Source organism: Sceloporus occidentalis, unplaced genomic scaffold, assembly GCF_023333645.1.
Source record: "Sceloporus occidentalis isolate IW3139 unplaced genomic scaffold, rSceOcc1.0.p SCAF_1, whole genome shotgun sequence".
NCBI classification, from domain to species: domain Eukaryota; kingdom Metazoa; phylum Chordata; class Lepidosauria; order Squamata; family Phrynosomatidae; genus Sceloporus; species Sceloporus occidentalis.
In genome coordinates this window covers 101,266,675-101,283,772 of record NW_028316981.1, presented here as the reverse complement: position 1 = coordinate 101,283,772, position 17,098 = coordinate 101,266,675, and the positions used below count along the sequence as shown (strand labels likewise).

The 17,098-nt window shown below is 41.7% G+C and overlaps 1 protein-coding gene across 3 annotated transcripts in view; it reads left to right on the top strand.

The window, feature by feature from the left end:
- The first annotated feature begins 10,460 nt into the window (after nt 1–10,460).
- Nucleotides 10,461–17,098, top strand: part of KIF3A (kinesin family member 3A) — a 43,403-nt gene continuing 36,765 nt past the window's right edge. Inside the window, exon 1 of one of the 3 annotated variants that reach the window (XM_089530797.1) lies at nt 10,461–10,574. In XM_089530797.1, coding sequence (XP_089386923.1) covers nt 10,569–10,574 — 6 coding nt within the window. In that variant the 5' untranslated portion in view covers nt 10,461–10,568. The remainder of the gene's footprint in view (nt 10,575–17,098) is intronic. The other 2 variants (XM_089530786.1, XM_089530805.1) reach the window with 2 other exon arrangements.

Below are 17,098 nucleotides of genomic sequence, written 5' to 3'. Positions count from 1 at the left end.
AGGGGAGGTCAAGCTTCCCCAACGCTAAGCAGGGAAGGAGCAAAGCTCCTCCAAAATTATCTGGCAAAATTGGACTGGAGTGTACCAAATGATCATGAGTCAATAGTGTGATGCAGCAGCTAAAAAGGCCAATACAGTTCTAGGCTGCATCAATAGAAGTATAAGGTCTAGATCAAGGGAAGTAATAGTGCCACTGTATTCTGCTTTGGTCAGGCCCCACCTGGAATATTGTGTCCAGTTCTGGGCACCACAATTTAAAAAGGATGTGGAGAAACTGGAGCGTGTCCAAAGGAGGGCAACTAAAATGGTGAAGGGTCTGGAAACCATGCCCTATGAGGAACGACTTAGGGAGCTGGGGATGTTTAGCCTGGAGAAGAGAAGGTGATATGATAGCCCTGTTTAAATACTTGAAGGGATGTCACATTGAAGATGGAGCAAACTTGTTTTCTGCTGCTTCAGAGACTAGAACACGGAACAATGGATGCAAGCTACAGGAAAAGAGATTCTACTTCAATATTAGGAGGAACTTCCTGACAGTAAGAACTGTTCAACAGTGAAACACACTCCCTCAGAGTGTGGTGGAGTCGCCTTCCTTGGAGGTCTTTAAACAGAGGCTGGATGGCCATCTGTGAGGGGTGCTTTGATTGTGATTTCCTGCATGGCAGAATGGGGTTGGACTGGATGGACCTAGTGGTCTCTTCCAACTCTACAGATCTATGATTCTATGATCAAGCTTGTGGTTTGAGCATAGGGCATGGACTCTGGAGATCTGAGTTTGACTCCCGCTTGACCATAGAAACCCAGTGGGTGACCTTGGGCAAGCCACATGCTCTCAGCCCCAGAAAACCCTGTGATAGGCTCACTTTAGAGTTGCCATAAGTCAGAAACAACTTGAAGGCACACAACAATAATAACAAACTATACTGAACTCACTCCTCTAAATACTGTACATGTGCTTGCAAAAGTGTTCCTCTTTCAGGATGTTTAAATAATAATGGATGGGGAAAGTAATTAACCTTCCTCCTGCAACTACCTGCAAATAGACAAAATTAATAACAATCTGCCCTTCAAGGTGGAGCCCCCTATCTTAAAAATAATTTTGAGGTTCATAAAGAGAGCACTAATTTGCTTAAAAGCTGGAGATACTAATGTAGATGGATAGCTGCATGGGATGACACTTCACCATTTAGATAACTGCAAGGCTTCCCTTGCACTATTTAATTAAAAACAACAACAACAGAGCCTCCAACATTTCACAGATTATTATTTATTATTATTATTCTTTATTTATATAGCGCTCTAGATTTGTGCAGCGCTGTACATAAAAACAACAAATATAAAAGAGTAAACCTGCCTATGGTGTACAATCTAAGAAATGATAGGATAATACAAATAAAACACATAGCAATACAGGAAATGATTCAATAAAACAGGCAACAAAAGAACATCAAATAGCAAGTGACAATTATGCAATGCCTGGGAACGCTTCTCTGAACAGGATAGTCTTCAACTCCGTTTTGAAGCTGGTTAAAGAAGTGATGGCTCTTGCTTGTGGGGGAAGAAGGTTCCAGGAGTGAGGGGCAGAAAGTGAAAGGGGGCGAATCCGGGATGGGGCAGAGGAAATCCTGGGCTGAGACAGCAGACCTTGACTACCAAAATGGAGGGCCCTAGTGGGAAGGTGAGGAGAAATAAGGTCTGATAAGTAAGGAGGGGCCAGTCCATGGAGGGCTTTGAATGTCGACAGCAGGAGCTTGTACTGAATGCGGAAAGGGAGGGGGAGCCAGTGAAGGGATGCCAACACAGGAGAGATGTGGTCAGAGTGGCAGGCAGATGTGATAATGCATGCAGCTGAATGATGGACAGAGATTAAAGGACGGAGGTGAGAAAGAGGAAGCCCAGCCAGGAGGACGTTACAGTAATCAAGTCGTGAGATCACTAGGGCATGGACCAGGATCTTGGCAGTGGAGGCGGAGAGATATGGTCGGATTTTGGTAATATTGTATAAAAAGAATCTACAAGCCTTGGCTGTGGTCTGGATCTGAGGGATACACAACAGAGAGGAATCAAAGATAAAACCAAGACTGCGGGCTTGCTGAACTGGTTGAATAGAAGTGTTGCACACAGAGACAGAAAAGGAGTGTTGAAGGGTGGACTTAGGCTACGGTTGCCATAACCCGGCTGCAACCGGGTTTTTCCCGGTTTTGGCGGCACCTGCCCGGTCACGGCACGGGTGCAGCCAAAAACTGGGAAAAGCCCGGTTGCAGTGGGGTTGCTAGGAAACCCTGGGGCCTCGCTGCCCTCCTCCTCCTCCACTGTGCATGACCGCACGGAGGAAAAGGAGGGCAGCGAGGCCTGGGGTGGAGGAGGCTGCAGGGAGGCAGCGCCTCTTGGGCGCAGCCGCACCAACCTCCCCGCCTCCCTGCAGCCTCCTCGCCTCCTTCCTGGTCCCTGCGGGGGCCAGGAAGGAAGCGAAGCCCTGGCGATGGCCGGCGGCCTGCTTGCCTCCTTCCTGGTCTCCGCGGGGGCCAGGAACGAGGCGAGGCCCCGGCGATGGCCGGCGCTCTCCTCGCCTCCTTCCTGGTCTCTGCGGGGGCCAGGAACGAGGCGAGGCCTCCCCGCCGGGGCCCAGGCGGGGAGGGAAAGCCTCCTTAAGTGGAGGCTTTCCCTTGCCGCTTGGCTTTCGCTCCACGCCGCGATCGCAAGGGGAAATGTAGGACAACATTTTCAAATGTAGGACACATTTTTGTGTGTCCTACATTTGAAAATTTTGTCCTACAATTTCCCTGGTTTGATTAGAAGATTAGAAGATAAGAAATTACTAAAACTAGAGGGTCATGATCTTAGATTTGGATACCACGCCTATATGTTTTATGATAAAGCTAAAGTACATGCTGCCTTCAAAAATAATTTTATAAGAGCTTCCCTATACAAAATATGGGAGAAATATAAAAGATGGATCAGTTCAGATATCCCCCTCTGGTTATCCCCCCATGAAGCATTGTTTAATACTGATGTACAAAAAAAAGAAAATTGGTTGAGGTATAAAGATGTATTAACAAAAACGGGTAATGGATTTGCAATGAAACCTTTAGAACAGATTAAAGATGAAGGCTTTAAGTGTAATTGGTTTTTATATTATCAAATGGAAGCTAGATTTAGAGTGGATAAAAGTACAATGAAAATTACAGAAAATCTCTCGAAACTAGAAGAAATAATGTTGAAAGAGAAACCAGCTGCCCTATCAAGATTCTATAAGACATTATTGGATTACCAGATGGAAGGAGATCTAGTGAAAGAAAACATGATCAAATGGGCGAAAGACTGTAAAAAATCATTGGAATTAAGACAATGGGAAATTTCGTGGGGACAAAGAATGAAATATACTGTAAGTCAGGATATAAAGGAAAATTTTGTTAAAATTATGTATAGATGGCATTTATCTCCGGAAAAACTGTGTAGAATCTATGGTAATGGTCAAATCTATTGTTGGAAATGTCAAAGGGAGAAAGGTACGTTTTATCATTTATGGTGGAATTGTATATATGCAGAAAATTTTTGGAAAATGATAGTTAAAGGAATTAAAGAAATATTGGATATAGAGTTAAAGCACAAACCTGAAATTTTGTTATTAAATATGTTAGAGGATGAGATAGAAAGAAGATTCGGCAAAATAATTTTCTACATGTTAACAGCTGCCAGATTAACGTATGCAAAATACTGGAAAAAAAAGAAAGACATTATGTTGGAAGAATGGATTCTCAAATTGTTAGAAATGATGGAAATAGATATAATCTCGGAAGGATTAAGAGATAACTTAGCCATAAATGCCGAAGCTAAAGAAAAAAGGAAGCAGGATAGAAAGGTCTGGGAAAAACTGTATAGTTATATAAGGGGAAAATGGCCTAACATACAAGACAAAATCTAACAAGGTACTTACGTAGGTAAGTCAGTTTAAAAGAAAATCAAATGTTTAAGAAAGTAATATAAACAAGGAGAATGAATTAAGATCAGGAAAGTCAAAAGTATTATAGGTGAAGTCAAAACAAAATCAGTTACTACTAACAAAAAGATAGACAATTAGAGTCAATAAAATAAACGGTAAGGGTTCAGACCAAGGAAGTCAGTTTTGTGTTGTCTAGTCTAGGGAATGTATGAAGAGGAGTATGGAAGGTATTTTAAGTTTAGGGGAGGGGGAGGGGGGAGGGAAGGGGACGATAGAGACGAATGTTATTGGTTTATGTTATATGTTATATGTTACATGTTATGTATGTGTACTTTATTTGTAATAAATAAAATTTAAAAAAAAACAAAAAAACAATTTCCCTGGTTTGGAGGTCTGGCACTATGGCAACCCTAACTTAGGTGGAAAGACAAGAAGCTCCGTCTTGGACATGTTGAGCTTCAAACGCCGATGGCGCATCCACTGCGAGACAGCTGTGAGGCAAGACGAAACTTGCTGTTCAAGCCTTGGAGAAAGGTCAGGGGTGGAAAGATATAACTGGGTGTCATTGGCATACAGATGGTAGGAAAAGCCAAAAGAGCTGATGAGTTTTCCTAAGGACAGTGTGTAGAGAGAAAACAGAAGGGGACCCAGAACAGAGCCCTGGGGAACTCCAACAGATAAGGGAACAGGAGAAGAAGTCTGACCACCTGTGACTACAGCAAAAGATCTGCCAGACAAGTAAGATCTAAACCAGTCAAGAACAGAGTCTGAGAACCCAAGGTCAGAGAGTATGTCAATTAGGAGAAAGTGATCAACAGGGTCAAAGGCTGCAGACAAATCAAGAAGGATGAGAACAGAGTAAAGGCCATTAGCCTTGGCCTGTAAAAGGTCATTCGAGATCTTAGTGAGAGCTGTCTCTGTGGAATGCCGTGGGCGGAAACCAGACTGAAAGGGATCGAGGTTGGAGTTGGCTTCAAGAAACTCAAGACAGCGAGAATAAACAACCCAAAACCTTAGAAAGAAAGGGAAGAAGAGAAATCGGACGATAGCTAGACAAAGAGGAGGGGTCAAGAGAAGGTTTTTTCAGAATTGGGGAAATGAGAGCATGTTTGAAGTCCGACGGGAAGGAGCCTGGAGAGAGAGAGAGAGAGAGAGAGAGATTGAAGATATGGAGAAGTGAGGGCAGAAGAGAGGGAGCTATGGAAATTAGAAGACGAGTAGGAATTGGATCAAGAGAACAAGTTGCAGGTTTGGAAGAGTTCAGAAGTGTAGAGAGTTCATCCAAAGAAGCAGGAGGAAACAGAAAATTTATTAGGCGAGGGCGATAGAAGATTATGAGCAGAAGAAGAATCGGGTGCAACTATCTCAGAGCGAATGGTGGTAATCTTTGAGATGAAGTAATTAGCGAAGTCATTGGGAGAGAATGATGAAGAGACAGGAGGAGAGGGAGGTTTGAGCAAAGTGTTGAAGGTGGAGAACAGACGCTGCGGGCGCCTCTCATTGGTGGAGATCAATGATTTGTAATAAGTTTGTTTTGCTATAGACAGGGCACGTGAGAAGGAGGAAAGAAAAATTTGTAATGAATAAAGTCAGCCCACTGTTTGGACTTTCTCCAAAGACGTTCGGCCGCTCTAGAGCAGGACCGGAGAAACTTAATGATGGGGGTAAGCCAGGGCTGAGGCCTAGTCATAGAGGAAGAAATGCGTACAGAGACAGGGGCAAAGCGGTCAAGAGTCGAGGAAAGAGTGGAGTTAAATAAAGACATTGCTGAGTCAGTAGAATCCCCAAGATTAAGGAAGAGAGAGATGAATCCAGGGTCAGACCAAGATGGTTAGAGTTAACAGATTGAAGATCACGAAAATGGCGTTGAACAGTATGAAGAGGAGGTGGAGTATAAATGAGAGCAAAGGAGAATAAGTGATGATCAGATAGTGCAAAGTCAAGTGCCAGATAGTCAGAAATGGTGCGGTTTGCAGCAAGAACTAGGTCAAGACAGTGACCGAGAGAATGAGTTAAAGAGTTGGAATGTGGTTGGAGGCCAAAAGAAGCCAGGAGAGAGTTGAAGCGAGACGTTGTAGGGTTACTGGAATCGTCAACGTGGATATTGAAGTCACCTAGGATCAAAGTGGGGACTGAATCTGATAGGAAGAATGTCAGCCATGATTCAAAGTCTGAGAGGAACTGGGTAGCAGAACCAGGAGGGCGATAGATAACTGCAACCCGGAACTGTAGAGGAGAAAAGAGTCTAATAGGATGAAACTCAAAAGAAGAGAAATGATAGCTGGGGGGAAAAGGTAGAACTTGGAACTGGCAGGAGTTAGATAGCAAGATACCAACCCCTCCTCCTCGACCCTCAGGGCAGCTGGAGATGAAAACTGGAACATGTGAGGCAAGCAACATCAAAGTGTGGCCAACTAACTTCAGAGTGCATTCTAGATGCCAAATGTTATTAATAAGGAAGAACACACAAGCTAGGAGATGCCAGTGTTGTGTAGTGGTTTGCGTGTTGGACTAAGACACTGGAAAAGTTCAAATCCCTCCTTGGCCATGGAAACCCTCTGGGTGACCTTGGGCAAGTTACACTCTCTCAGCCTCAGATGAAGGCAAAGACAAACCCTCTCTGAGCAAATCTTGCCAAGAAAACTCCATGATAGGTTTGCTTTGCTATAGTCAGAAGTGACTTGAAGGCACACAACAACAACAAACAAGAAAGGGCAAGATTCTGTTCCCTCCTGTCTTTTCCCTCCACTGAATTGAGAGCAAATAACTTTCCCACTTTTAGTTTTCAGCAACTAAGCTGAAGACAAAAGAGAAAGTGGGCGAAGGCGAGAGAAACTGGGACGTTTTAGAAGTGTTTGAAAATCTATGCTACACAAAAGGATTTGGATTTGCTGTACTTCTCAATATGGAGAAAATACACAGAAAAGCACTCAGCAATATGTGTACTACAGAAGTGAAATTATTTCCCCTTCACTTTATTGCTGAAATCAATACGGAAACTGCTGAGCTGGAAACTGGAAATGCACAGTAGGTTGACATGGGGTGTGGGTGTGCCTTCAGGTCTTGTGCTGACATATGGCAACCTTGTGAACTTCATAGGGTTTTCTCAGGCAATGAATAATCAGAGGTGGTTTTGCCAGTTTCCTAATAATAATAATAATAATAATAATAATTATTATTATTATTATCCCGCTTCTCCAGAAGATCGAAGCGGCTAACACTAAAAACATCCATAAAATACAATAATTGACTGTTACCATTATATCCCAAGACCTCGAACACTCCCATCCACAATAAAATACAATTAAATTATTGAACAGTTATTAAAACAATTATTAAAATTACAAGGCAGAGGCAATTAGGACAGTTGTTGAATGATTAAATACAAGGCTACTGCAATATTAATCTGGGCAAGCCTGCTAAAAGAGATATGTCCTGAATGCTTTTTAAAAGCAGTCAAGACTAGTGATATATCAAATCTCCTCCAGCAGGCTATTCCTTAATTTCGGAATGGCAGAAGAGAAGGTCTGGGTAACTGCAGCCAGGCTAGTTTTAGCTGGCTCCAGTAGGTTTTTATTAGTGTGGGGCAGATTATATGGGAGAAGGCAACGTATAGCCTACAGCAACTGGTATTAATTGGCAGTCTGCCATCCAAGTACTAACCAGGACCTTCTTCGCTTCCAAAATCAGACAATGCATTTAAGCTGCATGGACTCAATCTAAAATGGGTTGGCAATTGCAGAGAGAATGGGCCCAGTTGTTGTCCTTATGACACCCTAAAGGGACAGACTGACATGTGCAGGCACACTGGAAGCAACATAGTGTCTTTGGCCTTTTGAGTAGGGAAGAGTATGCTCCATGTTTGGGGGCAATTTCTTGTGATTGGCATGGTTTTAGAGCCACGGGGACTCATGTTGGGCTTTGTGGGGCTGCTAGGAAGGTGGGTCTACATCCACTCTCCATCTAACACATAACTTTGCAACTCTGAACCTGTATGTTTGGAAATAAATTCAACTGAGATCAGTTGCATATTATTCAGTAGAACTGTGCATAGGACTGTGATGTAAATGAACAAATTGAACATGATTAAAATGAATCACTCAGGCATTGATTGCTACCGGCAATCTAAGAGCACAATTGCGGCTGTGCAGAGTACTTTTCTATCCCATTGTATTCAGTGAAAGAGAAATGCAGCACAATCCTAAGGGTTCAGAAATGTATCTCATTGAGTTCAGTGGAGCTTGCTCCCCATTAAGTGGGAACAGAATTGCAGCCTGAAGCTTGTGAAATCAATTGGACATAAAAGTGCTTAACTCTGAATTTAGTAGCAGCAAAGTGTTGCTGCTATTCTTGCTGAAAACGGCTAGCCATGCACCACCGGTCTGTCTTCTCTATTTTAAAAAACTCAGCTTACTACATTGTCAGCATTTTATCCTTTATTCATTTTAACCTTTTACTGAAAAAACAAAACAAAAATGAAATACAATTTATGAAACAAAGTTTACAAATCAACACCACTGCAAAAATATTCGCATCATATTCTGTAGATCGATAAGGCATCCAGAGTTAATGTCTATCTCAATGGTATTAGCATCACTGTGCTATAATAATTATTATACCCCAAAGCATTTTAAAACAAAATTCTGGTGCAGTTTTAGCAACAGAGAAATTTCACATGGTGTAAATATGATAAATAGCTCCCAAATATATTGCCCTGACAATAGTGAGCAATGGATGGGAGTAAGAGCTAATGTTGTGGTAGATCTTGTTATTTCTTTTTGACTGACTTCTCAAACTCTTCATATGAGTAAGAGGAACTGATACAAGCTGTAGGTTATCTGTAAGTTGCTAGGCTTAGGTGCCCTGGCTAGACTTTTTAAAGGTCATCCTTAAAGCTCAAAAATGAACATTTAAAAATTCCCATAAGAAAATTTTGGACTTCAGCTCCCAGAAGCCTCAACCATGTTGGCCAATAGTCCTGGGATTCTGGGAGGTAAGTCCAAAATCTCTTAAGCACAGTTTGGGGACCACTGAGCAAGAAGGCCTATGAACAGTGCCTGGTTTCTTTTACAAGGTTGCAGTCTTATGTACATCCTGTAATTGCAGGATCAGATTCACCTTGGTTATTATTTGTCATTCAGGGTGCAATCTGAATGGGGAGGGATGTGGTAGCATTTATGAGATACGGTACGCAAGTCACACTCTCTCAGCCTCAGGGGAAGGCAATGGCAAACCTAAACAAATCATGCCAAGAACACCCCATTATAGGTTTCCCTTAGGGTTGCCATAAGTCAGAAACGACTTGGAAGGCACACAACAGCAGCACCAACAACAACAACAACAACAAAATGGTAAAGTAGATGCAATAATGTAAAGATCAACTGGCAGAGAGGGAGAATATGGAATATTGGGAGTGACTGGTGATTGGCTGAGCGTTTGAATAGGATTTTGAAGAAGGCAGGTTAAAGACAGTTGGGTCTGTCAGAGTAAGGCTGCACCTACACTGCAGAATTAATGCAGTTTGACACCGCTTTAACTGCCACGGCTCAGTGCTATGGAGCTCTGGGATGTGTACTTTTCTGAGACATTCTTGTGTCATAGACTTCTGCTGCCATGACAAACTACAAACCCCAGGATTCCATAGGATGCAGCCATGGCAGTTAAAGCTGTGTCAAACTGCATTTAATTCTGCAGTGCAGGTGCAGCCACTGTATAGAGCAGTGGTCCCCTAACTGTGCCCCTTTAAGAGATTTTGGACTTCATCTCCCAGAAGCCTCAGCCATGTTGGCCAATGGTCTGGGATTGTGGGAGCTGACGTCCAACATCTCTTAAAGGGCAGTTTGGGGAGCCACTGGTATAGAGGCACAGTGTGCCATCTACACTGTAGAAATAAACGCAGCACCACACCACTTTAACTGCCATGGCCCCATCCTACAGAAAGCTTGGGTTTTGTAATTTTGTGAGGCACCAGCGCTCTTTGCCAGAGAAGGCTACAGACCTTGTAAAACTACAGATCCCAGGATTCCACAGGATGGAACTACAGCACTTGAAATGGTGTCAAACTGCATCATTGGCTGCATCCACCCTGGAGAAATAGCTGCCAAACCGGGCTATTTCTCCCGGGTGGATGCAGCCATTGTGCAGCTGCCCCCTCAGACTGGAACACTTTGACGACGACCCCCTTCCTAGTTTCTCCTTAACGCAGTAGTACCCAAACCATGTCCTTTAAGGGATTTTGGACTTCATCTCCCAGAATCCCAGGCTATTGGCCAACGCGGCTGAGGCTTCTGGGAGCTGAAGTCCAAAACCTTTTAAAGGGTCGTTCCTTCCGCCCTCCATTTGCAAAGCGCCCTCCCTCTCGCCGCCCATTGGCTGCCGCCCTCCACCAATAGCCGCGGAGGGCCGGCAGGAGCGGCTGCCCATTGGCGGAGCTGCCTCTGCATGACGCAGGCGGAGAGGGAGGGGTGTCTCCGAGCCATCCCGCGCAGGCGCCCTGGCCCCGCTCATTGTCCACAATAGTATCCAAGCCGGGCGGGTGCTTTGAGTCGGAGGGCGCCGAGGGGAAGGAGCCTCTCTCTCTCTCTCTCGGCTTCTCTTGGGCCCCGCAGAGTCCAGCGCAGGCAAGATGCCGGTGAGCCACACAGGCAGGCAGGGGGCCTCCCTCCCCGCCTGCCTTCCTCAGGGGCCCTCCGCTTCCCCGCTCCATCCGCCGCCGCGGGCTGGTTGCTAGGGGCAGGGCTGCCCAGGGAGGGAGGGAATGAATGGAGCGGTGGCTGGCAAAGGGGCCTCCTGCTCTCTCCAGAAGGAGAGCCACTGCTCACACCCTTGTTTCTGTCTATCATCTGCCTTATCTATACACTATTATCTATCATCTCTCTATCTCTCACATGCTTGTCATCTATCTGTCAGAGATGTCATCTGTCTATTACCTGTCATCTGTTATCTATAATACAGCTATCATCAGTCTGTCATCTATCTGCTGCCTATCTATCTATCATCTATCTATCTATCTATCTATCTATCTATCTATCTACAGTATCTAGCTGTCTGTCTATCATGTGTTATCTGTCATCTGTCTATTATCGATCATCTATCTATCTATCTGCTCCCAATCTATCTCCTCTTTCATTCATCTATCAGGTATGGCATCAGTCATCTGTCTATCATCTATTTTTCTTTCTTTCAGTGAGTTTCAAAGGTGCTACAAGATCTCTCTACATACTGATTCTACAAACTAACACGGCTATAGCTTTGAATTCTATTTATCACATGTCATCTATCATCTGTATATTATCTATCTATCTATCTATCTATCCATCTGCCACCTATCTATCTGCCATCTATTATCTATATCTATCATCTATCAGATATGGCATCTATCATATGTCTATAGTCTATTACCTATTTATCATGTGTCATCTATCATATGTTTTGTATATTGTCCATTTGTATTTTTATATTGTATTGTATACTGAATTTCTTGTACACCGCTATGATTTATTTGGAATAGCGGTTTATAAATAAAGCGTATTATTATTATTTATTATCATCTGTCTGTTATCTGTCATCTGTTATCTGTAATATATCTATAACTGATCTATCTTCTTTTAGCTAGATGATAGATAACAGATGATAGACAGATGATAGATAGATGATACACTATCTATCTGCCACCCTATCTATCTATCATCTATCATTATTTGTGATATGTTATCCATCATCTGTCTATTATCTATTTATCTGCCACCTATCTATCTGTCATCTTTCAATCATCTATCAGATATGTCATCTATCATGTATTTATCATATGTTGTCTATCAACTGTGTATTATCTATCATCTATCAATCTGCCTGTCACCCGCCTATCTGGTATCTAGGATCCATAGCAATCATTATCATCTTTCAGATGTCATCTATCATCTCTTTATCATGTGTCATCATCTATCATCTGTCTATTATCTATCACCTATCTAACTACCTAGCTATCTGCCACCTATCTATCTGTCATCTATTATTTGTATCTATAATCCCCTACCAAGTGTTATCTATCATCTGTCCTTATCTTTTATCTATCATCAGATAATAGACAGAGAGAGGGGTGTGTATGTAAGAGAGAGAGAGAGATGATAGATAGATGATAAGATATATCTATATATAGATGATAAAACAAATATATATAATAGACAAATGATAGATAACAATCATCTGTCTGTTATATATATATTATTGTATCATCTATCTATGTATCATTTCCCTTCCATACACACATACACATCTCTCTGTCTCTGAAGAGATAGAAATCGTACAGTCCTCCAGATGATGTTGGACTGCAACTCCCATCATCCTGAGCCAGCATAAGCAGTGGCAAGGGATATTGGGTGTTGCTGTGCAATATTTGGAGCTGTTGCATGATTTTCTCCTTTGCTACATGATTTAGCAGAGCTCTGAATGCAGCTTTCAAAGTAAAGTCCCATGGACAGAACAGATCGTTGACCCCACCATAAAATCAAGCAATGGTGCATGGCAATTCCACTTTGGATTTCTTCCATTTTAATATTCAGCAAGTTTACTGTCACAACAGTGACCAACTATGTCAGACTAGTTTGTTATTCTGGATGGGATTCATTAAGGCCTGGCTTAATGTTTGTTTTGTTTCATTTTGTTTTTGCACATTGTAAATGTCAGTGGACTATAATTCCTACGAAATACCTTTTTTATTTAAAAAGTTGTTTAATCTGTTTTGTAGTCATCTTTGAAGACTATCTTTCACATCTTCCCAAGGTGGCATAAAACATTAAAAACTATGCAAAAGCACATCTAATGTAAACAATTTTAAATAAAACCAGTTGCATGAAATACAGTTTGAAAGAACCTATTCTAAACCCAATCGTTAGTCCCATTAAATCAATGAGAACATGGTAAATCAATACTTACATGCATTGGATTGATTCATTGGGTCTACTCTAGTTGAGATGAACAGCTGGATTTAGGCCACTGTTGGCTAAAAACAGCGATATTTGTAATGAAAAGCCAAAAGAAGCAGATAAATTTTAAAGTCTTTGTAAAAGCAGCCACAGATTGTATCTCGAATGGGAAGAAACATCCTCTCCCTCCTTCATATTGTTACTGAGTAGCCTGAAGCAATCTTCTCTTACCTGGGGAAAAGATGACTCATTTGTCATATTCTTCTTCTCAAAATGGGCAGAATGTTCAAAGTTGTGGGATTGCCCTGGTTCACTTGGCTGCATCCACACTGCAGAAATAGTCCAGTTTGATGCCACGTTAACTGCCATTGCTCAAAGCTATGGAAATCTGGGAAGTGTAGTTTGCTGTGACACCAGAGCTCTGCTACACTTCCCAGATTTCCATAGCCTTGAGCCATAGCAGTTGAAGTGGCATCAAACTGGATTATTTGTGCATTGCGGATGCAGCCAAGTAAACCAGGGCAATCCCACAACTTCTGCCCATTTCAAGAAGAAGAATATTACAAATGATGCAGCCCGTGTCTACTAGTTAGTGGTGTTGTGTGCTAGGTGGGCAATGTCTCATCTGCCCAAAGAGTGGGACCATCCCTGTTAAAATATTAGCCTTGGTCATTATTTGCATGAAAATATGATCCCTCTTTTTGAGCCAGTAATCTGAATTTTCACTGATACTGTATTTGAACTATTGCTGCTGCTGTTATCTTTATTTATATACCTACTTTTTTCAAGATTGAGACTCAGCACGGTTTACAGATTAAAATGATTACAGTGTAGTTGAATACATAACAGTAAAAAATCTCTCTGAATAAAATACAAAGTCTTCACCTGCCAGCTGGAAGAACAAGATGGAAGAGGCAGTTCTAGCCTATCTAGGGAGGGCGTTCAAAAGCCTAGGGGCAGCTACAGAGAAGGCACTTTCTGATGTTCCCACCAGCTGTATCTGTGAAGGTAGTAAGGCTGAAAGATGATTCCTGTGGACTTTTACCAATGGTGCATCAGATCTTAATAATAAAAGAAATAATAATCATTAATTAATTTGTAGCTTGTTCTTGTACCAGAGCTGACAGAAAGCTAAGTTTCCCACAAAACTACAATCTCAGAATTCCATAGCTTTGAGCCACAGCAAATAAAGCGGTGTCAAACTGGATTATTTCTGCAGTGCAGATGCAGCCTTAGACTTGAAATAGCAATCAGACCTAAAGACACATATATCCAAAGAGTCATTATTAACAATGAACTGTATTTCTCTTAATCTTTGGTTGCTAGCTTTATTGAGGATAGGGCAGACTTTATTTTATATTATAATAGATATTATAATATATGAAGCCTTTTATGCCTTCCTGTTGTGCCTAATTTGTTATAGGCTAGTATGTGTCTTCCTCGAAGTAACATGTAGACTTATTATTTTTCTGCTGTTCCACAACAAGGCCTTCTGGGCAACTCAGAGTGCTTTTTTTTTTGTTAGGTTCCTAAATATTTGAACAGAATGTCTTAGCAATGAAGGATGAAGTGCAAGTTTTGAGATGATTTGAAATTCAGCGGCAACAGTAGCAGAGATGAGAAAAGTTTCCAGTACTGGATTGTGCTGGATCTTAAAACTGTCCATGTAAATGCATATCTGTCTTAAAAACACAGGGTTGAAGAATTTTACAAGACTTCTGTTTCAGCCCTATGCATAATTCAGGAAATTTAGAACATTAAACAAATTTTTAAAAAGACTTCTAATTTATACCTTCTAAAAGTACATAGCTCTATATATCATGATTACTTCCTCAAAGTTAAACATATCATTTTCACCAAATGATTTCTAAACTCTAAAATCACTAAATACCACCTAAATATCAGACAAATTACATCTCCCTACAAACTGGTTTAAAATTGTGGCTTAATATTTGGCTTACATCTCTGGGATTGGAGGACTTCATAGGTCTTCTGTTTCAGCCTCATGCATAATTCAGGATATTTTGAGCTACATCATGATTGCAGGACATGACTCCCTATTTCTTAAAGGCTTTCAGTGGCGAGGGAGTATATCACACACAAAGAAATTGACTTCATTCTAGATTTGTAATTACCATTAAGAACATTTTTGTACTTTCAACCAGTATCTGCTCTCCTGTAATTTAAATTTTTAGGTGCATCATCTGTCAAAAAAAGTTGCAGGGGATAGCTGTTTTGACTGTAAAAACAAATATGAAATCCATCTCATGGTGATACTTTTATAGAGCCAGCCTAAAGGCCCCAAATATCTCACACTTGACATGACAGTAGAGGGATTTTCCCAAGAAACTACCTGCAACTCTTCTGCTGTAGTGGTTTGAGGCCTCATTCTGAATCCAGGCAAATACAGTTCTTGGTGGCGAGAAGCTGCTTTGTAACTTCAAATGGAGAAATTAGTGTTGGTTGCCTCTGTTTATCAGCCTTGTTCTGTCAGCCAACTGCCATAGAGTGGCCTTACTTTTTGTCTACATGTTGTTGTTGTATGCCTCCAAGTCAATTTTGACTTATCATGGCCCTTATTATAAGGTTTTCTTGATGCATTTATTCCGACGGGGTTTAACATTACCATCCTCTGAGGCTGAGGGAGTGCAACTTGCCCAAGGTCACCCAATGGATTTTTATGCTGGAATGGGATTTGAACTTTGGTCTCCAGTGTCATAGTCCAGTGCCTAAACCACTACACTATGTTGGCCCTTTGTCTACATACACTTCCTATAATATTTCAAAGCATACATGTAGACACTGTGAGCATAGTATCATCACTTTCCTTGCTATTTTACCATCCTTCCCCTATGATTCACCTGTTCAAATTGATTTTTTGCATGCCATCCTGAAATCGTCAGATATAGGGGCAGGATATAAATACTTGAATAAATAAATACATGCTTTATGAAGATGTCTATAAGTTTTGAAAGCCAGAACTGTTGCATTTTTTTTTTACATTTCCTAATAAGGTGTCATTGCAGAATGACTTGGATTTGGGGGTTTTAAAAATCATCATCATCATCATCATCATCATCCTTATTTCTATCCTGCCTTTCTCTCAAAACTTTTAATTGTGCCTGGAAACAAACTGGTAATCAGCGGAGCTTTATAACAGGGTAGTTATATGGTCCTTATAACCTGTCCAAGTTAACACTGGCTGTAGCTCTTTGTACTGCCTGAAGTTTGAACTCTCCTCAAGGGCAGCTTCGTCAACGGTGAAGATATAATTAAGGCATATACCACTGTGGCCGAGAGCCAGTGTGGCATAGTGGTTTGAGTGTTGAACCAGGGCTTGATTCCCAGCTCAGCCATGGAAACCCACTGAGATACCATGAGCAAGTCACACACACACACACACACACACTCAACCTCAAGGAGAGCAATAGCAAACCTTCTCTTAACAACTCTTGCCAAGAAAACCCTATGATGGGTTTGCCTTAGGGTCGACATAAGTCCAAAACAACTTGAAGGCACACATACCACTGGGGCCAGATCAGGCATCTCAAGGAATGGGTGCAGTTAGCACACAAGCTTTAAATGTGTAAAAACACTTCTGGCCAACGGCAGAAACTTGGGCCTCCAGATTCAAAGCTGAGTCTAGAAGTACACCCAAATGACAAAGCTGTGTTTTCAGGGGGAGTGTAATCCCATCCACTACAAGCTAAATTCCTATTCCCCTGATCAGGGCCTGGCTGGAGCACCCAGAGGCCACTCCTTCCAGGCCTTTTGCTTCTTCTGCCCTTTGAAACAATTGTTGTTAATGAAACTTAAAATTACACTAGCCTTTTCTGAGCTTCATCTTAATGCTGACTCCTATTCAGTTTATGTTATGCCCTTTTCACAGGCCATGCTGCCAAACCAGGCTTTGTCTGTCTTATACTTGTGTTGATTATGAGTTATTGTGTCAATGTGCAGAGCACTGCATTTCTCTCTGAACTTTATGTTAGTTTTGCCTTAAGATTTGTTTTGTTTATCTATAATCCAAAAATATCTCATTTCTGATTGCTCGATAATAATAATAATGTGTGTGGCCTATATCAAGATGGTCCTTGGATGAATGGTACATCTAAAATTGTGTGTTTTAAGTGGATTTGTCAATTCCAAATCTACCTTGAAAAACTCAGCAGTGTACTAGAGTTGATCTTTGGGCTGTCCAAATCAAAGTGAACTTGTTTTAAAGGGTGAC